The sequence below is a fragment of the Uloborus diversus genome, chromosome 6 (assembly GCF_026930045.1).
Source record: "Uloborus diversus isolate 005 chromosome 6, Udiv.v.3.1, whole genome shotgun sequence".
NCBI classification, from domain to species: Eukaryota; Metazoa; Arthropoda; class Arachnida; order Araneae; family Uloboridae; genus Uloborus; species Uloborus diversus.
The window spans coordinates 117,918,958-117,945,776 of record NC_072736.1 but is presented as its reverse complement, the minus strand read 5'-3'; the positions used below and the strand labels follow the sequence as shown (position 1 = coordinate 117,945,776).

At 35.1% G+C, this 26,819-nt stretch overlaps 1 protein-coding gene across 1 annotated transcript in view; it reads right to left on the bottom strand.

Moving 5' to 3' along the window:
• LOC129223788 (neural-cadherin-like) overlaps positions 1 to 26,819 on the bottom strand; it is a 461,316-nt gene that overhangs the window by 35,092 nt on the left and 399,405 nt on the right. Inside the window, exons 10-14 of the mRNA XM_054858146.1 lie at positions 17,434 to 17,598; positions 7,204 to 7,525; positions 6,564 to 6,794; positions 5,489 to 5,748; positions 850 to 1,109 (exon numbers count right to left, since the gene is read on the bottom strand). Coding sequence (XP_054714121.1) covers positions 850 to 1,109; positions 5,489 to 5,748; positions 6,564 to 6,794; positions 7,204 to 7,525; positions 17,434 to 17,598 — 1,238 coding nt within the window. The remainder of the gene's footprint in view (positions 1 to 849; positions 1,110 to 5,488; positions 5,749 to 6,563; positions 6,795 to 7,203; positions 7,526 to 17,433; positions 17,599 to 26,819) is intronic.

Genomic DNA, 26,819 nt, shown 5'->3' with positions numbered 1-26,819 from the left:
TACCAGTGTTACTATTACCATTTCTAGCCCCTAAGTCTTTTACCATTTGTACTCGTAGTCTCCAAATTTTGAATTTTGGCGCTTACACCCCTTGGCTTCTAGGTGCTGCAATTGCTTAGAATTGTTGCAAACTAATTAATAAGATGTAAAAATTTGATTGGTAGGGAGGGAGAGCTTTGGATGAGAAGCTAATCTAATCTCTCTCTCTTTTTTTTAAAAATGTTGTACCAGTAACAAAACCAAAAGGCAAAAATGTTCCTTTACTAAATTAGTAGGTTAAATTGTACAGAAACAGAGGTTTTAATACATTGAAATTACATTCAACACAATTTTTAAATTCAATCAAATTCTCAAACACAATAACAATTGAATTTTTTTTTTTTTTTTAAAACATGCTCTATAGCAGCAATTACCAGGACCAGGACTACTAGTGTCGTCGCTTGTCGATAAACAGATGAGAAATCCTTCTACTATTTGAACTAACTATCTCCACTTTTTTAATTCTGGCACTTACGTCGCTTGGCTCCTAAGTACTACAGTTATTTCTTGAAAGTATCTTGTCCCTTGCGAAAAAGTTTCATTAAAAATATTGAAGGTAATTATTCTAATTAGATCTGAAATCTTTGTATCTGCCGAATTATAACGAGTAACGTGAAGTGCTCATAAAAATAATGAAAGTTTGAGTGCAATGTACTTATTCATAGATTAAATCACAGCTAAACACTTTCTAAATTGATAGAATAACTTATTAAGAGAAAATTCCAACCCCGATTTTGAAAGAAATCATTCTCAATAAAGCTCACATTATAGAGAATGTTTGCTTCTACAAATGGCACCAAGCATACATACCTAACCATGGATTTCCCAGCCTGATCCGGATCATGTGCTTGAAATTGTGCCACTTTGCTTCCAACTGTCACATTTTCAAACACGCTTGCCTTCTGCAAGGGATCCGTAAATTCGGGAGGGTTGTCGTTGATGTCGATGAGGCCAATGTAAACTTTGGAGTAGTCTATGTGATATGCATTTGAGGTCTCACCACCATGATCGCTCACTTGGATGGTGATATTGAAGCCATGCCGCTGCATACGATCTTCGTAATCAAGTGGCTGGAAGAGAAATTGGTCAGATTTAAATTAATACATTCCTAAAATACACGCACATATGAAGCAGACACTTTCATCAGAAACAAGACAATGACGTGACATTGTGCCAGAAAGAAATGACTATTAAAGATTTTTGTGATGAAATTATTTCTTTGAATAAATAATACAGTATTTGTTAGAAATTCGACAAAGTTTTCCTTCATATTTAAAATTTAAAGAGGAATTTCATTCCCTCCCCTCCATGTTTACCATGCATTTTACTTAATGATTGCAACATTTGCATTTTACTTAAAATATATATTGTCCATGGAAGCTCTGCTATAATAAATCGTGACAGTTTAGGGAATTCAGAGCTGGAAGAAATTTCGGAGAAAAAATGAACTAACAAGTTTTCAATGCTTGCCTATTTCTTAACTGTTCAAGTAACAATTTAATGAAGTTAATTTTTAAAGTGAAAAATAATGGTTAAGTGGTGTTAAATTAAAACTAGTTAACCAAGCTACAAATAGCTGTAAATAAAACTACAGATAGATCAATGTTATGGATTCAGCAACACAGTTGAATTTCTGAATCTTGAACTTTTTAATGCACAACTCAATTTATTTTATCACTGATAATAGTTAGGTTTGGATTTAGAGAATATCTAAATTTAAAATCTTTATAAAATTCTTAGCAATAATTAGTTCAGTTAAAAGTACAGGTAAACAAACATGGAAAAAATATTTGTTGAAAGATACATTATATATATTTTGATGAAATATTTAGTGCATATTTCATTAAGTCTAACTCCAAACTATGAAGTACAGGGGACAGGTGTTTTGTGATGTGACAAAATGTTTATATGTAAATAAAAAAGAATCCATTTTTGATGCCTAAATGCACTGCATACAAAATCTCATTAACTCTGTAAAAGTTGTTTCTCTGAGTGTAGAATTAACTTAGAGAAAACATCCGATCAGCACTTTTAATGATTTTTTTTTCCACTATTTTTGCGAGTAGAAACTAGGAAGCAAAGTTATTGAAACTCAGTAAAAGATGTTTCTCTGTGAGTGTACTATCAATGGAGAGAAAACATCTTGTCATCTCTCCATTATTTAGAGAAAGTACTTTTATTTATTTTTTTTTTCCAAGTAGAAACTAAGGTGTTAAGAAACTCATCAAGTCTGTAAAAGTCGTTTCTCTGTGAGTGTGGTATCAATGCAGGGAAAAATCCAGTCATTGCTACATTGTTTATACACGAGGCACTTTTTAATGTCTTTTTTTTTTTGTTGTTATGTTTTTTTTCAGTAAGTAGAAACTAAGGTGTTAAGAAACTCATCAAGTCTGTAAAAGTTGTTTCTCTGTGAGTGTAGTATCAATGCAGGGAAAACATCCAGTCATTACTACATTGTTTATACACGAGGCACTTTTAATGTTTTTTTTTGGTTATGTTTTTTTTCAGTAAGTAGAAACTAAGGTGTTAAGAAACTCATCAAGTCTGTAAAAGTTGTTTCTCTGTGAGTGTAGTATCAATGCAGGGAAACCATCCAGTCATTACTACATTGTTTATATACAAGGCACTTTTAATTTTTTTTTTTTTTTTTTGGTTTTTTCAGTAAGTAGAAGCTAAGGTGCTAAGCAACTCAAATTCTGTAAAAGTTGTTTCTCTGGGAGTGTAGTATCAATGCAGGGAAAACATCGTGTCATCTCTCCATTATTTGCAGAAAAAACACTTTTAATGAGGTTTTTTTTCCACAAGTAGAAACTAAGGTGCTAAGAAACTTATCAACTGTGTAAAATTTGATTCTCTGTGAGTGTAATATCAATGCAGGGAAAAAATCCTGTCATCACTACAATACTTTCACAGGAAGCACTTTTACTGTTTCTTTTCTCTCTCTCTCTTTTTTTTGTACAAGTAGAAACTAGGGTGAAAAATAATTCAAACTCTGTAAAAGTTGCTTTTCTGTGAGTGTAGTACCAATGCAGGGAAAACATCCTGTCATCTTTCCTTTACTTACACAGAAAGCACTTTTAATGTTTTATTTATTTTTTTTCTAGCTTATTTTTGCAAGTAGATACTAAGGTGCCAATTTCCTCATAAACTCTGTAAAAGCTGTTTCACAGTTAGTGTAGTATCAATGAAGTGAAAACATGCTGTCATCGCTACATTATTCATACAGGAACTAATACTTTTAATGTTTTTTTTTTTTTCTCTTTGTATTTGCAAGTAGAAACTAAGGTGGATAAGTTAAGTAACAAACTCTGTAAACGTTGTTTCTCAGTGAGTGTAGTATCAGTGCAGAAAAAACATCTTGCCATCACTACATATCCTGACACATGCTTTTTTGCAAGTAAAAACTAAGGCGCAAGGTACAGTAGAACATCAAAAATTTGAACCCACTTCCATGAAGTTTTAATTAATGACAACAACAACTGCTAAGTTTGTCAGTTTTCCATTACAGAAATTAATTCAACTTTCTTTGTACTGCGTGAAGTTCATTCAATTTCTTTGTTCAATTACTGTATAATAGTCATCACAAAGTACATACAGTACTGTAAGATTTTTTTCCCTTTACGTTCAGTAAATAATGAGAGTAAATATTTGTGAAATTTTGTAATTACACATTGTAGCGCTATACTGAAGTGGGAAGGTAAAGTGCAGTATCTGCAGAAATGAGTTTTGTTTGAGTTATTTGAAGAATCACGTTTTGGAATTTATATTAAAAACAGGGAAATGTTAGAATTTGACGTTTTTTCCGTGCTTTATTTTCAACAGAAACCTGTTTTAAGTTTGTAACGTTTGTTAAGTTTGTTGTTAAGAATCCTGTTAAAAAATTTAAGACTGTTAGAGAATAAGGGAAACATGCAAAAAGTGTAAAAAATGCCGAATACCAGATTCGCGATTTTTCGGTAAAGCCAATAACGTAAAATCTAGAAATTGTTGCGAAAAAAAAAAGAGATAACAAGAACAGTAATAAGTATAAGAACTTAAGTAATAAGTATAAGAACTTAAGTATAAGAACTTTAAAATAAAATTTAATTTTTTAATTCAATGCAGAAATAACGATTAAGTAATATTGTGATGGCGAAAGCGAAACCTTTACAAAAGTCGCATTTAATCAAAACGAACTCTATACACGCACCAAAATAAACAATGCACATTTACGCTCCTCAACATGTTTCTTGTAATTCACTTTCTTCCTTTTTAAAACGTTCATTGTCAAAGATTACGATGATTCTTTTTTCGGGGGAGGGGGGGGGGGGATCTTGTAAATGTATTGAATTTTAAGGCTTTCAAAAGGTTCTTTATTTGATATTTTTGACGTTTCGAAATTTTTAAACAGTTATGGACTGTTTTCTTCTTATTTTAAATTGCCTTACTATTTACTATTGTTATTTATTAGGTTCTATAAACAATCGCCAAGTGGCATTTTTCAACGATCCAGAAAACCGGGAAATTCAGATATCTGGGACCGCAATAGTCCCGAGCATTCTGGATAATTGGTTCTACACTGTATTAACAGTAGCACAGAGTCTTTGTGACACTCTGAATAGCTCACAGTGCTGCTAAGGGTAGATCGGATTTGGAGGGGGTCGATATTAAATATCCGGATCAAATCGAAAGGGCTGGGGGGAGAGCAAAAGTCTCATATCCAGCTCAAAAAATGGATTCTTGAAATTTCCCCCGGTAATTTCTCGAAACTGAACTCTTCAAAATAAAATTTCAATCCCTCCAAAACACAGGGAGTCTTCACCCCTATGACATACTCCCTCAATCAGTACTATCCCCTGAGTACTTCTCATTTTAATCATATCGCAATGTGATCTCGCATCTTGCTATTAAAGTTGCCGCACACCAGCTAGGATGATTTTAGAGAACTCTGCCGAGTTTGCGATAGGATCGATCTAAAATCTTTTCCCCTTTTCAAGGAATATTAAAGCTTTGACGCCAATTCAGGGCTATTTCTGTTGACGACTAACAACAGAAATAGCCCTGTAGTAGACAAGTAAGCATAAATTCTACAACAGAAATAGCCCTGTAGTAGACAAGTAAGCATAAATTCTAAAGTGTAAGTTCTCTGTAAAAGTTGTTTCATTGCCAGTACCGTGTCAATGCGGGAAAAACAACTTGTCGCCACTTTCTTTTTCTTTAAAATACAAATGTATTTTTAAATAAAACCAAAGAAATTTTTATGTGTTTTCAGTTTGGAAGATTTTCATTCTATCAAACTTTTTAAAAAAAAGAGCATTTTTGCTTTTGAATAAAAGTAAAAGCTTAAACTAAACAATAACTTTTGAATCCCCCAAAAAGCTCATATAATTTTCATAGTAAGATATTGATCTACTCCAGAAAGAAGAAAAATAACTCAAAAAGTAGGCTCAATTATTGTCAAGTAACTAACCTTTGCAATTTTAAGAGAGCCTGTTCCATCGGAGTTTGTAACCATCGTAAATTTGTCCGCCCCAAAAGTGTTATTGATGACTTTATAACTGAATCTATTTGTCTCCAGCAAGTCCTCGTCTTTGACAGAAACTACTAAAATTGGAAGCTCGGGAATGTCATCACCTTCAGTTTCATCCACTTGCACATACCACTGTTTCTTGGTGAACACGGGTGGCATGTCGTTGATGTCTTTAATTTTGATGGTTGCAGTCCCAGTACCTGAGCAAAACAAGATATGAGCATTCTATATGAAACTAGAAAAATTTTAAACTGGGAGATAAAAAATAAAGGGAAATACCAATAGATAATAACGCGTTTTAGAATAAATAATACTAATAATAAATAAATATAAATAAATGAAAACCACCTAAAAAGCAGGCAACATAAAATATTTGTAAAAATAATAATTAACAGTATTCAAAAACTAAAGACATAAAAGGAGGAAAGAAGGAAATGATGTATGAAATATCTCAAAAATTAGGGCGAAGAAATAAAAGTATAATATAAACATGATGATTAGGTTTTAAAATTATTCAAAGAGTAAAGGCTTCAGAAAGGAAGAAGTTAAAAAATAATAATAATTATCTAAAAAGTAGGTAAAATATAAAAATAAATATTAATAAGGTTTAAAAATATTAAAAAAGTAAAGAGCAAAATAAATAAATAAATAAATAAATAAAATAAAATTAAAAATACTGAATGAAAGGTATAAGATCTACCCAAAAGTTAAAGATGGCAAAAAAGGCTTTAGGTATTTAAAACCTGGAAAAAATTGGAGAGGAAAAAAGAGATGGATAAGGCCTTAGAAATGTTCAAGTAAAATAGCAAAAAAGGGGAAAAGGGGGGGGGGTTCAAAAATAAGTGAAATTATTTATTTATTTTTTTTGTTCTGTAACAAAGCTGAGCATTAATGACAGCGTTGATGCAATGATTTCTTTTTACTGTACCAGTATTTAAAAAAAAAAACATTAAATAGTCAAAAATATGCAACTTAGAACATTAACACTTTATCTAACAAACTGATAGTATCTAACCTTGCAGACCACCACCATCAGTTGCCACAACTTTGATGGTGTACTCGGATATGGCTTCACGATCCAGGCAGCACACGGCAGTGCTGATGACTCCCGTATCTTGGTCGATCGCGAAGATCAATTCATGGTTCTCATTCACCTGATTTTGCTCAATGGTGTACTTTAGCTTGGCATTGGAACCCTCATTCGGGTCGTCGTAGTCGGTAGCGGTCATAGTCATCACAGTCATGCCTAAAAAGAGGAAGAGCCATACATTTTAAGTATACTCCAGCTAGTTATATAGCTTGGTGGATACAGGTAACATAGTGAAGAAAAATGGAAACATTTATCACATTTGAGGTGTACCAGTGTCGTAGCCAAAGGCGAGGGGAGGGGGTCATACACCCCTCCCCCCTTTAAGCAACAAAATTATAAGTATAAACACATGCAAGGGCTGCGCTTGACGGCCTTCAATTTCGAAAATTTTTGCATAAACACCTCCGAGAAAAATTTCTCGCTATGCTGAGGTGCATATTACACTTTTATAACACTCGTGTAGGGAATTCTGGTTACACACACAATGGCCGAACACATTCATTAAAAGAAAGGCGTTAAATAATGTGACAGCTGTCACAAAAAATAACCATAAAACAGATCTTACCAGCTGTGCCATTTTCTGTGACATTTCCCGTGTAGATGGCTTGCGGGAAGAAGGGTGCGTTGTCGTTGATGTCCTTGAGGTTGACGAGGACATCGGCGTACCCCACCAGGCCTTTTCCATCCTCATCAGTGGCGTACACGGTGAAACGCCACTGGGAACGTCCGTGGGGGAGGTCCCTGTCCAAGGGTTTAAGTACATAAATCTCTCCCGATGTATCATTGATGGCGAATTTGCTGTTCTCTGGGTTTTCCTCAATGCCTTGACCCGTGAGGAAATACAAGATTTTGGAATTGCGATCAAGGTCTCCGTCAGTAGCACTGACCTGTGAATATAAAAAAAAGTTTTGAATGAGTACTTTTCTTTGTAAAATCAAAAGATATACTCAGGCGTATGTTAACACACATAAATCCTTTTCAAAGAAATAAAAAGATCTACATTCATGTGATTGGTCAAACACACACACAGCACACCCACATCAAGAAGAGAAAGTTTTCTTATCACTAGATTATCAGTCAGGAACGCTTTTTCAATAACTTGATTTATACTAACGGTTGATTTACATAACAAAATGATACCCCCAACACTATATTAAAGTGCGTTTCTATATTAAAACAAAGTTCATATTTTCAATCTATGATTTCAATGAAAATAAATAGAATTTCTTCGTATTATTCTGTTAAAAAACGTTATAAATAGCTGGAGGAAAAAAAGATTTTTGCAAAAGATGCAAACAGATCGTTCATAGAAAAGGTTCTATACGTTCCTTTGCTTGCACGTGGAAAGAAGGCTTACCTAATTCTAAAGTATTGCAGCAACTTTAGACACTAATCATTGTTTGTCTAAATTACATTATATTTTCCTGCTTAAATAAACAACTGTATCATTCAATATATGTCTTTCCATTGAATAGCTCAACAAATTTAAAAAATAATAATAATTTATAAGTGTTACACCCCTTTTGTGATATTTAAAACCGGTTTGTTGAAATATGAAGTACGACTACTGCCCCTTTGTTCCGGTAACCTATCTAACCACAAAAATCTTAATGTAATGATATAAAAGAATGAGTACTGTCCAACCACGGATTGAATGGAATTTTCAAAAGTCCAGATAAGACGAATCTATGTGAAAAAGGGGGAAAAGTAAAAATTTGATGCACGTATTCTACTCATTTGAATGAGACTCTGCTTTGCAAAAGTTGACATGTGTAAAAAATTATAGATTCGTCCATTTCCGGCTGTAAAACGGATGTTTGTCTTTCCATACAATCCGTGGTCAGACAGTATACTGTACATACCACACGAGAAAGAATAGTTAATAGTTACCAAATTTAACTTTCAGCCTGATAAATTAATGAGATTTTGTGGCCGGCAAACGAATTTAAGCCAACTGTCTGTCTTATTTTCAACCAAATATGACTGAATTTTCGAACAATGAAGCAAACTGCGGATTTTTTTAAACAAGAGCTCCCCACTCCCCCTCCCCCTCCCACCCAGTGGCGGCGTTAGGCGTCGGCGATGTCGGCGACTGCCGACGGCCTCGCGCAGATAGGGCCCCGCAAAATTCTCAGAAGTTATAATAAATTTTTATGTTTTCAATTGAAGCTCTTATTGAATACAACAGACACAAAAGTAATCAAAATAGTGCGTGAAGGGAATACTGCACTAAGCCAGCCTTAGCAAATGCGGGGCTCGATTGGAGAATTCTGTCGGGGCCTTATACAAAATGATTGTACAAATTCGAGCAGTGCTTGATCGTCGATTTTCCCAACGCGCGCAAAGATTTGAAACTGTTGCAATTATCCGACTTCCTTCAAGTTTCTGCATCACGTTTTATTTTATTTTTCTCAAAGAAATTAATGAGTGAAATTTCTATTATATATATAAAAGAAATCTTTGAATTAAAAGTATTCAAAAGTTACAGCTTATTGATCAGCTAACTCTACTACCCCCTCCACGTCCTATTTCTTTTCTTTTTTTCCCAGTTCGTCTAAGAATAAGAAAATATTCAAAATGCTGCTGCTCCTCCGACCCCCCCCCCCCCCCCATATACACCGAAAGCATTATGGAGTATTTGAAATTTCGCATCCAGATCTTCAATTCCGCGATATTTCTAGCTGAAAAACCCCCAAATACTCAACAACATCGAAAATCGCTTAAAATTGCGTTTTTGGAGTTTTAATTTCAAAAATTACTGAGCTAATATTACAAAATATGGCCTTACAATCGCATTTTTAAGGCTTTAATTTCAGAAAATATTAGGGCAAGGGTTCCCATACCGCCTTTTTTTTATATCATAAGCAATTAGGTTTTTTAAACTACACTAACAAAAAATTTAAGTGTGGAATGGCTCCTAAATATAAAATATTGCTTAAGTTTTTAGGACCATAATTTTCAAATTTTTTCCAGGGAATAGCTCCCAGAACCTCCTTTCCGTAAAATCTTCAAAGTTTGTCTGAAATTCTGTTTTTGAAACTTCAATTTTGAGAACTTGCAGGGGGGAGAAGGAATTGATTTCGACCTATTTTTCAAGAATTGATCGGGGACAGTCTCTGACCCTAGAGTCAATAAATATGGCCTATAAATGTGTTTTTAAGGCTTCAATTTCTAGAAATTTCCGCTGAGACCCCTGTACCTTTTTTCCCCTAACATCAGCAAAGAAAGCCTAAAATGGCGTTTTTAAACTACAAATTTCAAAATTTTGCCGGGGGAGAGCCCCCGGACCCCCCCCCCCCCTTTCTATTGGGTCATTTTTTTCCCTTCAATGTACCTCCCCCTCCCCCTTCCACCAAAATAACTTCTTTTTCACTGCGTTGCTAGCCACAAAATGTTTTTGTTACAGCAATTAAAAAATGAATTGGTAATTCTGAGTGCCCATAGTTAGTATAAAATTGAATTCTATGAATTCAATTATTTGTCTGAGAATATTTTATGTTTAAAAGGGCCTCGCAAAATTGCATTGCAGACGTCTACTTTTGCTCTCGCGCCGCCACTGCTCCCACCCCCTTGAATCCTTGGCTTGGAGTCATCACTCAGACACAAATAAACTTCTTAATAAACATTTCTTCTCCGAACACCGTACCACTTCAAGTAAAAATTCAGTAGTTTTAAAGTATTCACATTAATAATACACAAACAATGGGGACCTTTAAAACAAGAAAGAGCAAAACTCGATTAAAGACATTGTTCTCCGCCGCATAACAATAAACGAAAAGCGAGGGCATAAAATCTAAATTGTGGGCTTACAATTTAAAAACTAACAGCTAATGGGTAAACAAATTTTAACTCATGCTTAAGTAGTGCAGGAAATGCTTGCTGCAATACATAACATTACGCATTATACAAAACTTTATCGGTAAATTTAAGATACAAGCTTTAGAACCTCAAGAACACTCAAATCCGTCGCACACAAACTGTATAATTCGCGCGAAATCTTTATTTCCGAGAAATTAAACCAAATGAATCATTTCCAACTTTCAAAACTAAAGAAAGCCGGAGCAAAGGATTTACTAGAAGAGGGAAACATTAAAGAAAAGATTTAATATGGGGATGATGCATTTTCGTCTTGAAATGCCATAATGATTAGACATTTTTAGCAAATCCTCATGAAAGATGAGTTGAGATAGTAATTTCGCAAAAAGAACGCAAATGTAAGATGAGGAGAGGTTTATTAATACATTAGAAATTGATGAGAAGAGATTAATTTTAATGATAAACGAGAGCAGTTGTGAAATCAAAAATGTAAGTAGAATAAATAATAATATCAATCGATATGTATGGGGTAACAGAATTATTCTTATACCTAGACATGTTTTTTTTTTGCTCTACTCTTAATTAACAATATCTTTTTCATCGATTTTCTGCACTATTTTATAGTTGAACATATAAAACCACAAATATTTTCTTTTTTTTAATTCTTAAAAAAAAAAAAAAAAAAAAAACACAAGACCTATTGCTAAGAGTCACTTGCTTTATTTTTATTACTTATTATTTCCAGCATTTAAAGGGGACCCCAAATGCCTAAAATTGTTATAGCTAAATGTAAGGTTTGACTACAGGACGGGGAAGGGGCGAAAAAGCATTCGGAATTGGGTCCGCAAATTTCTTAATTGGGCCCTGAGTATTTCAATGATTTAAGAGCTCGATGTTGTATACACTACAGATATATTTTCAAACTAAGTTAATAACTTTGAACTGTTGAAAATAAATAGAAATTTCACTTATTTACTTTGTAATGTAACTTAATAACCAATTGAAGTGAAAAATATTCGGTTCTTGTAAAGGATGCAAAACGATTGAACGCATACGTTTCTTACCCTGCACGTGGAGAGTAAACTTATACAACTTTAACCTAAGAGGCAATTGAGCTTGAGAAGCAATTTTTAAGCATCAGGCTAATCGTTTTACTTAGTAATTATTACTTCCTAATCAGTAGCACAGTAAGCAAAAATGATAAGTTATTTTTCATTATAAAAATTATTATTATTTTTTCGCATTTTCCATAACGTTCGGATTAAAATGGTCAACTTATTGGTTATTGATCTAATTTAAGGAAAGTTGACTAAATGAAAAGCGAAAAAAAAAAAAAAAATCATACGAAGATGATTTTTTTTTTGTCTTGAAAAATTAAAAATCGTTACATCTCAACACTCGCTTTACTTTCGATGGAGGGGGGAGGCACAATTTTTCTTGTTTTGGGAGGGGGGGAGGGGTCAATTCTCACCTTAATCTTAACAAAACGGAAAACGAATAAAATCGGAATTCCGCAAACTTAAAGAATGAAATTCGCGGCTTCTCGCTGTAAAAAGGGCGGGGGGGGGGGGGGCATGGCCCTATGCAATTTTGTATAGATCCTTTGATATTGATCCAAAAAACTTTCTTGTCAATGCATAGATATTTTGCTGACTAATCGTAATTGAAAGTACAATTTAAAAAGAAATGTAGCATGCATCATGAATAAACTAAAAATTTTCAAAACTTGATGCTTTCATTAATGGAGCTCCAGAATGAAAAACTTATCAACATATATCTGTGAAATTTCGGGAAGCGATCGAAATTCTTCAAGGCATCATGAAATGTGGAGGTAGGAATGGCCTCTAAGTGAAAATATATGTAATTACATAGAATTCTTTTCAAGCTTCTCTAGGTTCCAAAAAGTGTCTGCCCTCGACAGCCTCTAAACAAACTCTTTAGAAAATAACACAACCGCATCAACACTCGGCACGAAATCTATGGACAGAAAAAAAAGAGAGAGAGAGAAAAAGAAAAAAAAAGAAAAAGAAAAAAAAAAGAAAGAACGTGCAAAGTGAAGAAAAGCAAACCCTTTTCTAAGAACAAAGAAGCGTTTTTACTCAGTTTTATGTCACGCGAGAATAAAAAAAAACTTTTTTCAAAACTAAAACGGCAACACCAAAGAATATAAAATTAGTTTTCATGCTTCATGCGATTTTTTCTCACGAATTTTTCTAAATTGGTAAAGAAGAAAGTGTCGGATCGGTTATCCTACGTGCACTCATGTTTGTAAAGCCAAGCATAAAATGCCTATTAAAAAGAAAATTAAATTATTCTTCTCCTTGAATAGAGACAAAGACTAAATTTTTAAATAAAATGTTTTATTTGTATAATTATTAGTAGCGATTAAGTATATTTAAAACTTGGAAATTTTCGAGGATCAATTTGCTGAACAGTACCGCATTTTTCTTGTCTGTTAATTCATTGGGAAACACTTTAAAAAACTTGGTTTCTTAAGTTCTGAAATGTCAACGTATTTGAATAATTTATACAAGTGTAAAATGCAATATTTTTTGGCAGTCATACTTTTCGATTAAACGCAGAGTAATTAAGAAAAACTTTAAAAAAAAATTAAATGAGTAATGTTCAAACTTTTTGCGATTTTGTTATTATTTGCAGAAATAAATTCGAGAATTTGGAGGGATGTTATTCTTCGGATGTGTGAAGTATTGAAGTCGAGCATAGATCCGCTTAGTGTTATTTCAACAGGATAAATAAATTGCTTTCAAAGCGTTTTGGAGGGACGCTGGCAGAAGAATAAAGCTGGCGCTGGCAGTGTAGAATACCCCCCCTCCCTGGAAGGAGAACGGCACCAGTTCAACGCATTTAAAAATTCTTGATGGCGATTTAGTTCGCTTTTTGATGAACTAGCTAGCTGTTTTTTTATGAGTCTTGTTTTTATAACTTTCTGTCGAAAGAGAAAATGCAAAAACTATTATTATCAACTGCGCCTAATCAGAAAAAAAAATGTATTTTCGACTAATCGCTTTTCTGGCATTGTATAATCTTTACCTGACGCTACATGATAATAGTTTTGTTATTTTCTACTAAATTTAGAACTATTTTTTATTCGACTCATTGATTCGATAAAATACACAATATGGCGAAGAGATTGTAAATGACAATAAAACTATCGCCGTCACCCCATTGAAAATTTTTTCTAGAATTGCATAAACTTTTCTACACCTCACTTTATACAAATGTTGTCATCTGTTGTTAAATTTTGAGTTATTGAAAAAAATAATGCATTTGATCAGTAGACTATTATGGAAAGCTTGTTGATTTATCTAAACACATTTAAAGGTGGATATAGCGTAAATAACATGTAAGCTAAGTCTGCGCTCTATCAAAAATTTCCCCCAGAATTATATGAGACTATTGCGAGCAACAAGCGCAAACTTTACATTGGGTGAGATTCTGAGTTCTCTCTCTCGCCCTTGTTGCACGCATAACCTCATAAATAAACTTTTCCGCCCTTCACTTAAAACACATATTACCCTGTTATTAAATTTTAAATTACTAATACACTTTTTTAATTTATTGATCCTTATCGACGGCTAGTGATTTGACTAAATTCACTTCATGGCGGAGATTGTGTGAATAGTATTCAAATTATCGTCTGCACCGGGAAGTCTTTTTTTTGGGGGGGGGGGGGGCAGAACCGCAAATTTCTCATCATTTGACACAATGTAATAAAATTTTGAGTAAAATAAAATATGCATTTTATTACAGGTTTCCCACCAAGAATGTGATGCAAAAAAAGTGACTTTAAAATAAAAAAAAAGTGACCAAATATGATTTATTAGAGAAAAAAAGTGACCAACCGAAAATCAACTTTTTTCACTAAAACACACACACTAAGTATACAATTTTGCATCAGTTTTTAAAACTTTATCTGCTATGTTCTGAACATGAAAGACATTTAAATTTTTTAATCTAATCATAGAAAATATTATCCAAGAACTTTCTTCCACCACCTCTCACTGCAGGGTCCTGGCACTCGGCGACGTTTTTTGAAACTCGTAAGAAAAATGTCATGGATAAATGTCACTCATTTAGAATTAAAAAGAAGAGTGGCAAAACCGACATTTTTACCAAAAATGACAAAAAAAAATACTTTTGCCATTCAGAAGTGACTAAGTGACCAATGAAAAAAAAAGCGACTTTAGGCGAAAAAAGTGACTTGCGGAGAGCTTTGTTATTAGCACATTATTAATGACTAAGTATTGATTTGCCTCAACACACTCCATCAAAAGAAACTGCACCGGCCACTCGACGAATGAGAGAATTTAGAAAAAAAAAAAAACAATAATCATTTCACTTCGCCGTTTCAGGAAGATGGAGGTAGAACGGGAATATATAATTCATGCTCAACAAGCGTAATCAAAGGAAAGACGTTTGAATAGCGACGGAGATAAATGAAATGGGGCCTTCGCTCGATAAACTCCAGCAGAATAAATGGGACAGCTTAGGAACCATTAAGATGGATACGAATGGAGAGAAAAAAAAAGGCTAGATTTCCATGCATTAATGTTCACTCCGGCGATTCCCAGAGATAATGCCGACGAAGCATTCCCCAAAAAGATGGAGTTAATGATGATTCCGACTGGACTCTGGAATGTTACACAGAAATGAAAAGATTTTGCATTCACAGAGGGGGGAATTGAAAATCCCGGGCAGTAATAGAACTAAATGGTGGATTACAGAGGAAGGGGAATGGGTTCGCGAATTCTTTTAATCGGTTTTTAAAAGATTTTCAAATAGAAATTGGAATGGCAAATACGACGAAAATGGATCGGATTTTAGTTTTTCATTGAGGCTTTAGTACGATGAGTACGGCCGAAAAGTTGACAGCAGGATCGATGGTTTCCTTATTTAAAATTGTGCGAACAATTTTTCTTCATTTATTTATTATTTTTAAACTCTCCTCTTTACAAGATGAATTATTTTGTGCTGACAGTTTTTTTCTCAAGCAATAGCATTGACACAAAATAACTTCAATATGTCGTTAGACGTTTTTTTCACTAGTATATTTGAACACCTTGCGGTTATGGAGATGTACCATTAGTCCTCTATTTTTAATACGTATATGCATTAGGGTCGACTAATGATGGGTATCCAATAACGGAGAAAAAAAACCCTATAAATTAACTAATTTTAACGAGAAATAGGAAAACAGGCATGGTTCACGTTCACACAGAACTCAATCCATAGTTAGATTACATAGAACGATTTAACATCTTTCTTTGTCAGACAAGTACCTCTCGCCAACTGATTGTTTCTTCTTTTTCAATATTTCACATGACTCAGTTCAAGCATTGACTTGACTACCAAATAAAAATATTTCAGCCCATAAACAGTTTTTCTGACGTCATCACTTTCCATAACTTGTTCTTTTTCATTCTGATTTCCCCCTGCCATTCTACCTCAAAAGAGGAAGCATGTGGAGAGAAGGTTCCATTATGAAACTAGGAAAACAACTCCACAAAGATCTATTAGAGTTGACCACGGAGAGATGGAGGATGACTTTCAAGCAGAAACATCATTTGTATCACTTGTAATAGGTTGCTTGTTACTATTTTGTAATAGATAAGATGAGTAAGAACTACTCTTAATACTTGGTGTTTTCTGGCTATTTCTATCTGTAACAAATGTTTTTGCTTCAAGGTCATCCGCCATCTTTTCGTGGTCAAGCTTTACTTCCTTCACTGTCACGTGACAAGTTTTCAAGCTTTTCTCGGCCCTTAATTTTTTTTGGCGAGGGGAACTTCCCATCCCCAGAATTCGAAAAAAGTTGAAATTCAGCAGCGCGACGGACTCTTATGTGATAATAAGGCAATCTTGTTTTATGTTGACTGCTGAAAAACAACCTCTTACGATCTCTATTGCATGTTTCGCTTTACGATCTTTTCGCGTCTCGTCGATGCGGCTATTCGTCTGTAAGTGGTGCGTTGTAAGTCTCCCAACCAAAATTCTCAAGTAATCTTCCAAAAAAAAAAAATCAATCAAAATGCACGAAATAAACAAAAAAACGTTCATAAAATACTTACTGAATTAAATACTATGCACCCCAGAGGTTCCCGTTACCAGTCTCGGTTAGGACTTAAACGGTTTGATGAGTCTCTGGGGAGATTAATTTAAACCATTTTGAGCTTATACAGAGTACCATACATTTTTACAGCGATTTTGAGTGATACAAACGTAATAGATAAACAGTTGTATGGCCGAGTTAAACACTGGGGGTGGGGGGGGGGGGCAACAATAGTTTTGAGCCCAAGCGTCACACACACTTTAGCAAATTCAACATTCCATTCAATCACGACGCTTTCAATACTAAACAAATGACACAACTCTGAATTTGACGATTTCTAAACATCTCGTTGACAATCAATTTCACTTCCCATTCAATTTTAAACAACATATCGGATGTCTCTCTGCGCAACAAATGCTAACCGCCCGAATTAACGTGAGCATAAAAAATATTTCCGGTAGTTTCGTTAGCAGGCGCACGCTCCAATCGTACGCAGGCTAAAAGTTAATTAAAACAGCAAGGAGGGGTGTCGTGTTAAATATTCACGGTGGCCGAGCGGCTTCTAGATCATTAAGCCCTACAAGTTCGGAGAGTAATTAATTTTGGATCCCGGAATGCACGAAAGAACGTACGCACGCATTTAAACAAACAGCGTTCGGGAAAGTTCGAAATAGAATTTATAGAGCTGATTAACACGATCCTGCGGAAGTAGTTTTTTTAGCAGGATTGAATGACTCTTAATAACCGGAATAGATTTCAATCAATTCTTCTACAAGGAATTTAAAAGCATGTACTAGATTTTCAATATTGGACTGAGGAAGGGATTGCTGCAAATTATCTCCCATTTGCGAGTCATTTTGAGTTAGTTTTGTCGCCGGACACATGAGGTACTAATTCAGCGACACCTACCTTGAGGATTCTTTTGGGCAGTCCATCGGAATCTTCTTCGAGAATGTGCGTTTGGTAGAGCGACTGTCCGAACTTGGGAGGAAGGTCATTGATGTCCTTCACCTTGATGAAAACAGTGGTGTGGTTCTCGAACAAAGTGTCCGAAGCGACCAATGTCAAGTTATACTGCGGGAAGAGAAAAACAAGGACAAGTTAACAAAACGTGAAAACTAGTAAAATATGAGAGTAACCATATTAATCCAGCAAATTTAAATGTATTTTCTTTATCCTAAAAGTAACAAATAAATTTAGATCATCAACTGCTATACTGCTGTACGGGCTGTTAACAGCTCTATTTGTGATCACTGACATTTCCAGGGTTGTTTTGGTGTATTCCGTGCTATTTGACTTCTCAGCACTACATGGACTAGATATCAACAACTAAGCAAATAAATGGAGTAACAAGGATACCAAAACGTGCAACATTTCAGCAAATAATTAAGGCATTAATTAATTACGTCGTTAAGAGGTTGCACTTGGGGTTACGCGCAAGACTCATTTCTATTTATTTGTTAATTGTTTTCTTAAGTCCAAAAAGTTTCATTTAAATAGAAGTTCAATGCATTTTTCAGTTGTTTTTTTTTTTCCCCAGTAACAAAAAATAACTAAAAGAAAAGTTTCAACCGCATTTTTCAGTTCCATTTTAAAAACAGGAAAATTGCACGAACAGACAGATGTTTGCTGGAATTGTCATTAAAATAACAAGATTCGAATAGAAATAGATTGCTCAGGTGTTTTTTTTTTAACTTAAATTTCTGTTAAAAAAAAAGAAAGAAATTTTCGTTGAAAACAATCAGACGTTTAATCCCTTTTTAGTTCCCTTTAAAAACAGATGCTCACATCATTTCTAAAAAATAGAAGTCATTTTCGAAAGAAAAACTTTTCCCTCTAGGCTATTTTAGTATCCCAGCTGCCAGAAATATCTTAAAAGATTCTCCAATAGAATACGCATAAAACTAAATCGTTTCACCAATACCAAAATGAACTACCTAAAAATGGACAGACACGAGGTAACTATTCAATTGGATAAAAAGGAATCTAGGTAAGATGAATCACTCACAGATTAGACAGATTATAACACATCTGTCAATCGGACAGTTGCGAAAGAAACTAGGCAGACAATAAATGGATCAAAAATGGCAAAGCATTACCGAAATACAGAGGTGAATTTAATACGCTAAAAGATTCCGCTGTTCGTTCTCTGCGTTCTTTTTTTACTTTAAATTCTGAAGATGGGAAAAGCATTCACTACACGATGCGATCCGTCAGCGCTAACGCGTCACGTCGTTAATATCAAATTTAAAAGGTATCGATTGTACGCTTCCTTGCACGTGGACTGGGGGGGGGGGGAGTTTCGAAGGCGAGAAATATAAGTGAAGAAATATGGTTCGAATATCGAACAAAGCGCAATAAATATGGCACAAAACACGAGGAGAATAAATAACAATAACGGGATAGAGAACAGGAAGGTTCTGCAAATCACTGACTAAAGGGGAAAATATACTCGCTTTTCGTTCTTAGATCAAAGAAGCGCAAACCAAAGGGGAAGGCTTCGAAACTTACCCACAGTTTTTGGATTTGGCTATGCTCGCATTCATTTTCTTAATAACAATAATTCAATTAAAAAACTAAATCAATATTTATTAAGTGTTACACACATATATATATTTTTTAAATATACCTTGCAGTTTGGTAATTGAAACACGACACAATTACCAAACTGCAAGTATATTTTCAACACTAAAAAGACGAAATTTTTCAATTTAAAAACGAAATACGACGTTAGGAATGCGTCTTTCACGACACTCAGCAATACTTCAATCTCGTGATGACATTTTAATCACCTTTTCACACATTAGAACAGGGATCTCCAACCTTTTTTACTTAAGAGACATATTGTAAATTTTTGGAGGCGAGGCGGGCCAACTATCCAACAGTTTAGATAGCGCTAGCACCCCTTCCCCATAAGTTCAAGGGACCGTAACATTTGTTTATTGTAACGTGAATTTCATTGTAATGGAATTCAAGCAATTTCGTCGCACAAGCATTCGTTGTAATGGAATTTAGCTGTATTACTCAATTGAAAAACCATTTTTTTCAGTTTGTAACCTTCCTGCGGGACGGACTGTCTGTTCGCGGGTCGGAAGTGGCCCGTGGGCCGTAGGTTGGAGACCTCTGTATACTATTATGTATCTGTCAGTATTATTATGTCAGCACTGGGTATTGTTTGTATTTATATGTATTGTAGCTTTTCTAAAGAGTGTAAGCTGCTGTGGTGACAATTGGCGGAACCTTCTTCAGGGCTCATTAAACTGGTAAACCATAAAGTGAGGGCAATCCGATCGTAGGTAGCCATGGTACAGAAGACCTTGCTGTAACAGGAAGCCATGCACTTTGTCGCTTTATTCATCACCTTTTGTGGCTAAAGTTTGAGCATTTATTTAAACGAGTTCAAAAATGATGTCGATTAAACTGGCAGCCAAGGCCGAAAACATTTCAAAAACTTTCAACCATTTAAGCAGTATATTCATATTTACGAAAAAAAAAAGTTCAACCTTTCAAGATTCTTCGCGGTTGAAATGTTCAACATTTTTCAACGCGTCCCAAAAGATACAGTCAGTCAGAGAGAACATGTTACATCGTTAATAACAAGTCTAAAAAGAGCCAATTGTGGCATTCCGAGAAGCAGCAAAGAAAAGGCCACAAAGTGTTTCCGGTCCAGACGAAGAAATTGTTAGGAGAAGAAAAATGGTCCAATATTTAAAGATCTCCAGCGCGGAAAAATACCACAAAAAGGCAGCAATAAGAGGGAAAGTATGAATAAATAACAATGCCGAAATGAGGAATCTGAGGTTTTTCAGACTCTGGAACAGGAGTCTCAGTGGCACGTTTCTGGACCTTGTCCAATGTAATGGATGATGTTAGTATTTTTTTTTTTTAAAGTTAACTAAACAGCATGAAAGGAAAGAACTATTCCTTAGAATACGAACCCGAGTTATCCAAAATAACCTACGAAGATAGGCAGTGTCCATAAAAAAAACTTCGGGGTTTTAAAAAATCATATCGAGTCATCCGGTAAGGTCAGTTAAGTTTGAAGAAATTAGTAGCTCATCAAATTTCATGCACACATGTTTCAGTTTTTTTTTTCTTTTTCAACACTACGAAAATCATATGGCAAATATCACTCCAGACAAGTTAGCCATCAAGTCATGAGAAGAGGTTCAAATACAGCTTGGTTCAATACTGTTAATTCAATAATCAAGCATTGAAATTTACTAAATGATAAAAATCTTGATAAATTAATCTTTTAGAAGTGATGCCCAACCTTTTTCTACCTGAGGGCCGCACCTCACATTAAAATAATTCTCGCTGACAGAATACATGTAAAATTTCGAGCTGTTCAAAACTTTTCTGAATAACATGAGAAAATATAAAAAATGAAAGAAAACTAAAAACTATTAATTGTTATTATCATTACTATGCTTCCAAATTATTTGCATCTCTTGTTAAGAACCCAAATTCTGAATATTCGGATCCAAATTTGTAACTAGTCATTAATCGTGCTTTTCGCTTCGTAACATTGAACAAAAGAACAGGCCACACGGATCAGCTTAGCATGCCGGATGTAGCCCGCGGGCCGTAGGTCGGGCACCACTGTTTTAGAACACACTTATTTTTATGTTTGTTGAAAATTATTGCTTCAAATTCGCGGAGTTTTTTTTATGCCTTTATAACTGCATTAAGCCTGTATAGCCTGTATAACTGCATTAAATGTAGGTTACGCTATTTAACTTGAATATTTTCACCTCTTGACAAACAATGACATCAGGAGCATTGTCAGAAAATTGCAATGAAATGACGAGCTTACATGCGGATTTATATCTCTATACAGCCGACAATTTTAATTGGATACGACAAAATTCTCCGGCAGAATACCCAGGGCCTGATTACTGAATAGGCCAACTAGGCCGTGGCCTAGGGCCCCCACTTTTTAGAGGCCCCCAAATGGCTACTTTTATTTAACCAAAGCTAAAACTGTTTTCACCACTTTCTAAAATTGTAAGGGTTGACTACACAGAGGCTCCGAAAAAGCACAAGGACTAGGGCCCCCTGATATCTTAATCGGGCCCTGAGAATACCAATGCTTTAGCATGCCGTCGAAACTTCTAGGAGAGTTTCACAGAATCCTTTCAGATTTGGCACCGATATTTATTTATTTATTTATTTTTTTACAGAACCGAGCTTTTAGCTCCTCAAAAAGGACTAAATTCAGTAAGAAAACTTAAATTAAAAAAAAAATCACATGCCAGTAAACTAAATTACTTCGAAAGCTTTTGAGTGTGGAAACAAGAAATTGAAAATTCAGCCTTAATCCCATCCATTCCTCATACAATAAACACGAATTTCCCAGGGCCATTTCAACTCCGAGTTATTAAATACACATAAAAAATTAGTTGAGTAAATAAAAGTACATTTAAAAAAAAGTAGCAACGAAGCTTACTGCCAGCTTCAATTCAAGAGGGGAAAAAAGGTTACAAGAGATAGAAAGATGAAAGTTATTCTCCCTGTAGAATGGTAAATAACGTTTTCTGCCGCCATTACTCAATGTATATTTTTGCAGAAGCATTAACTCAATTCCGAGTGACAGAGTGACAGTCACCTTTCTTCTTTTCCTCGTCTCACACGCCTCCGGATACTTTTCATTATTAAGAAGACCTTTGCTCATCAACGATCGTTTTAATTATGAAGCAATTAATTGCGATAATTGAATCCGAGAGCGTTTTCAATTCGAATTTTTGTCGAATCTAAAAGAACCGAAAGATTTAATTGTAATTTTCATCTAGAGGCTATCAGAAACGGGAGGGGGGGAATTCAGTACCTATCTGACACAGTAATTTATGAAAGAGTTACAGCAACATTTTTTCGTGAGGGCAACAGGAACTATGCTATTATAAAACAATTCAAAGGGTTCTGAGACATAGCTTTTATTTGCAACTAATCGGTTAACCCTTTCAGGCATAGTGACTTCTGCTCTTAAAGTATTTTTATGTCCCACACCTCAAAGGATTAACAAGAACTGATTATTTACAAACAAAAGATGCAATTTTAAACTAGTCGAGGGACAGATTAAATGCACCGCGAGAAGAAAAAATTCTTAATTTTCTCCTTCTTAAGCATTTATTTTACTATTGTGTACATGTAACTGTGAAAGAATGACATTGAAGAATGTCAATCGGTGATTCACCAGAAATATTCAGCCTTACTCGCCGATGTTTTTGCAATGTGAATGTTGACATTCACTAACGAATGTCGACATTTACCAGGGTTTGGTCTTTTATAGCGACATATAAAGGCGGCTTTTCTTCACGAAATTACGGTTATACTGCAAAAACTAAAGCAGAAAGAAATAAACCTAGCTAAACTTTAATATTCAAACCATTCACATACTCACACAAAAAAAAAAAAAAAAAAAAAAAGAAAGAAATTATACACACACACATATATATACCTAGCATGGATTGCGGTAATTTGTGGTGTCACTTCCTCCCATTTCAAACGCAAGAGAAAAAAAAATGTAAATATAAAATTTAGGCAATTTTCAGAAACAACTACATTTGAGTTAGAACGAAATTTTAAGTGGACTAATGTAAAAAAAAAAACAGTGAGGGGGGGGGGTCTGCCCCCCCCCCCCGGAAAATTTCTACATTTGTCGTCTTAAAAATGCACTTTAACTTCATGTTTTTCAAGAACTTGCAATTCCACTTTGGGTGTCACCCCCAGACGGGTGACACCGCCCCTCCCCCCATAGTGACGGCACATATAACGAACTTATCGATAGTCAAAAGAAACAATACCAAAATTCCATCACAAAATTTACTTCGACAGCCACTAAAAAGCCATGTTTGGGAACAAACTGAAAAGTGCCAATCTCCGGAAGCAACACCGGCGTTAATAATATTAAAAAGCACGAATCACTGCTCGGACGGAGAAGCTTAAAAGAGAAAAACAATGCCAAGCGTTTTCTGATTCGCATGAAAAATCTAGCTGGAGAAAAATGGCCCCAATATCTAGAAAAAAAAAACTCGAAAACAGCACCCCGAGAGAAGAGGAGAAGCCTGAATAAATAACAATAATGGAACGGGGAATGGTAAGGTTCCTCAAATCTCTACCTTTCCGCGGAATCTGCGTCTGGGAGGCATTTGCTCCCCCTGGCCTTTGTCCAAGGAATTGAAAACAATGCTGCGGGGGAGATGGAAGCATCGAGGCGGCGGGAAATTCAGGAGAGGGAGAGAAAAGGGAGAGTCTTTCTAAAGTCTCTTGCTGTGCCGGAAATCGGTCGGCAAGGAAAGTGGTCGTTGAACAAGGAACCTCTCGAAAATAAGTAATGCCGTTGAAGTAAAAAAAATAAAAATAATGAATTATAAGAACTTTGTGCGAAAAGTAGTATTTATGGAGCGTTTACACAGGAAATGCACTAAGCCGGCTCAATGAAAGAAGCAGGGAATTTCGAGGACATTCGTTTCAGTGCAACTTGCAGTTGACCAATAACATTTGGAACAAATCTCCTTTCCACGTGGTGAGTAGTACGTAGTACAGTAAAGCCTGTTAAGTTGACCACCCTTGTAAGTTGACCACCCGTCTATCTTGACCACCAATTTGCACCAAATTTGGCTAAGAATCATATAACAAACCCTTTGTAAGTTGACCACCTGTCTAAGTTGACCACTAAAGTATTGCATCGCAAGTGGTCAACTTATACAGGTTTCACTGTACGTCGAAAACTCGAATTGCAATGACGCACTAACCTCCTCCTTACACAGGGACTCTTTCTTTCTAATTTAATTTTTTTTTTATCACGGTTTGAAAATACCTCCAATGAGTGGCATTTTGGCCGATGGAACGCATCGAGTTTCATGAACAGTTTTAAAGATGATTTAAAGAGTAAGTTTCCACGAATGCGCCTAATCTTTTATGCGCTCCTCTTAAGAATAAGTTATTTTTTATAAGTTCCGACTAGGGGGAGAACTAGGAGGGAGAGGGAAATTTTTAAGGGAGAGAATTATATATTTTCTTCATTTTTGAAAATTAAATGCTGGTTTCGAAAGCGAGAGAATACGTTCCAAGAACTTGGTATCAAGGGCTACTTACCTATTAACTTAAGTGTTATTTGCAAAGTTAAACGTAATTTAAAAAAAAGCTTATTTTGAACTATTGCTTTGAAAATAAAGTCACAAATGCATCATACAAAAAGCATAATTTGACTTTAAAAAAAGTGGGGTATTTTTTATGTACGAAAGGAAATGCCACTTAGAAAAAAAATAAAACAACCAACAACGTGCAAAAATGGCCGCCAATTTCCACACTTTTGCTTTCGAGCGAAAACAATTTGTAAAGAACGCATCATTTCAAGAGCAACAGAACTCGAAAATCGCATCAAAACCAAAGCGAATCAACATTTGCTCAACTTCAGCGCTTGATTTATAATTCAAAAGTCGAATCGAAAGGGGGAACACATGCATTTGAGCATCCTATCAAAGGGATAGCTTCACTCGAGCTTCCTTCTTCGACTTTTATGTCTTTGTAGCTTTTTGAAAGAGTTATTTGAAGTTTGCTTGAACATGAAACGTTCCTTTTCCAAACAGAAAGCCAAAGAAAACAAAGAGCAATCGCAGGTCAATATTTTCAGTTATAATATATTTTACAATGCGGCTAACACGAGGAATTTTTTTGGTTTTCTAGTCAAATTTATACTGAAGGACACAGAAAAGTAGCTCTTTAAACTACAAAAAAAAGTCAGTAGGCCAAAAAAATAATGAAGAATTTCATTCCAGAAAATTGAAGTTGCAAATTAATCAATCAATTGCTGACTGTTTTATTGTCTAAACAAAGCAACTAGCAATAATATATTAAATGAAGGAAAATGCTATCAGATGATCCAAGCTCAAAAAATCAATGTCAATGAACACATGAATGGAGTTCGGTGAGTCTGAATACTTAAAAGTTTTCGGATGGATAGACATCCAATAGAGCAGAGTTGCTTACCAGCCGACAAGAAATAGATTGTCACATGACAATCAAACATAAACATTTGTTTGATTGTCAGGTAACAATCTCCATAGAGTGAGCGCAGTTTTCCCCCATATACCAACATGAAACTACTTGTTTGATTGTCACGTGATAATTTCTATGTATATAGAGAGCACCGACTTGTTTCCTACCCGTCTACACGAATCAGTTGAATGTCTGATAGTCACGTGACAATTCCATCAAAGAGAGCATGTTGTTTCCATGTCGCTGCCAAATGAGACATTTTGTTTCACTGTCACTTGGCAATACCATTAGGGAGAGAACAGAGTAGTTTTGTCGCCAATATGAAGCAGCTTTTTGTTTGATCGTCACGTGATAATCCGTTACGTTTTCAAATTTCATTAGTTGGAATGCCATTTATCGCGTCTTCAATGAGAAATGTCTTGCATAACTCGATCTGACTCAATTCAACCAATAATACTCAATGATCACCAGAGAATTATCGCGCCAAGGAGTGACAAATCTCTCTTCGTGAAGTTTCTCTCGCTAATTCCAAACGGGAACGTTTCCACTATCCCTCTGAGGTCTAAACTCATGCTTTGAAACATTCCAGAGCGAAACTTAAAAGGAAAAAAAAAAGAGAGATAATTTCAAACAGTAAAATATCTCAGTCCCCGAAGCAGCTGTGAGCGATTAATTTGTCAATGTTTTTCAAAAGTTCTCCATTAAGAAATCTGAATAATCGTGCCCGTAACGATTGAGATACAGATGAAGCGAAATCGATATGATGACAGCATTTCATCAAAACGTTTAACTTTTTTCTTCAACTTTCATCAGAACAGATCACTTCAGTAAAATCCATCCTAAATCAGTAGATGTCTTCAAAAGAAAAATGCAACATAAATTTACTCGAACCCCAACAAGCTTAAATATTGAAGCAACGGCTATTTTTAATGACGAGCAGATCCCCAATAAGCCTGGGAAAACAAATTGCACAAACAGCCTCATTATATAACGCAATAAGCGGTCGCATATATAATGAGGGAGGAGATTACAAAAATTCGCACAATAAGCGAGGCAAACAAGTATATTTTCCTTCGGGAATAAACGGGAGAAATTACAAGAAAACTCCAACACCAACGGACAAGAAATGGGAAAATGACATTTTTCTCCCCCATTACACAAAGTAATAATTCAGCATTAGTTATCGGGGGGAAAAGTGGAGTGCGAATAAAATCCCGACTTCATATTTTTGGGGAAGATAACGATATGAAGTTTGCGATATATACACACAGCGGATGAACTTAATTATCACGTGT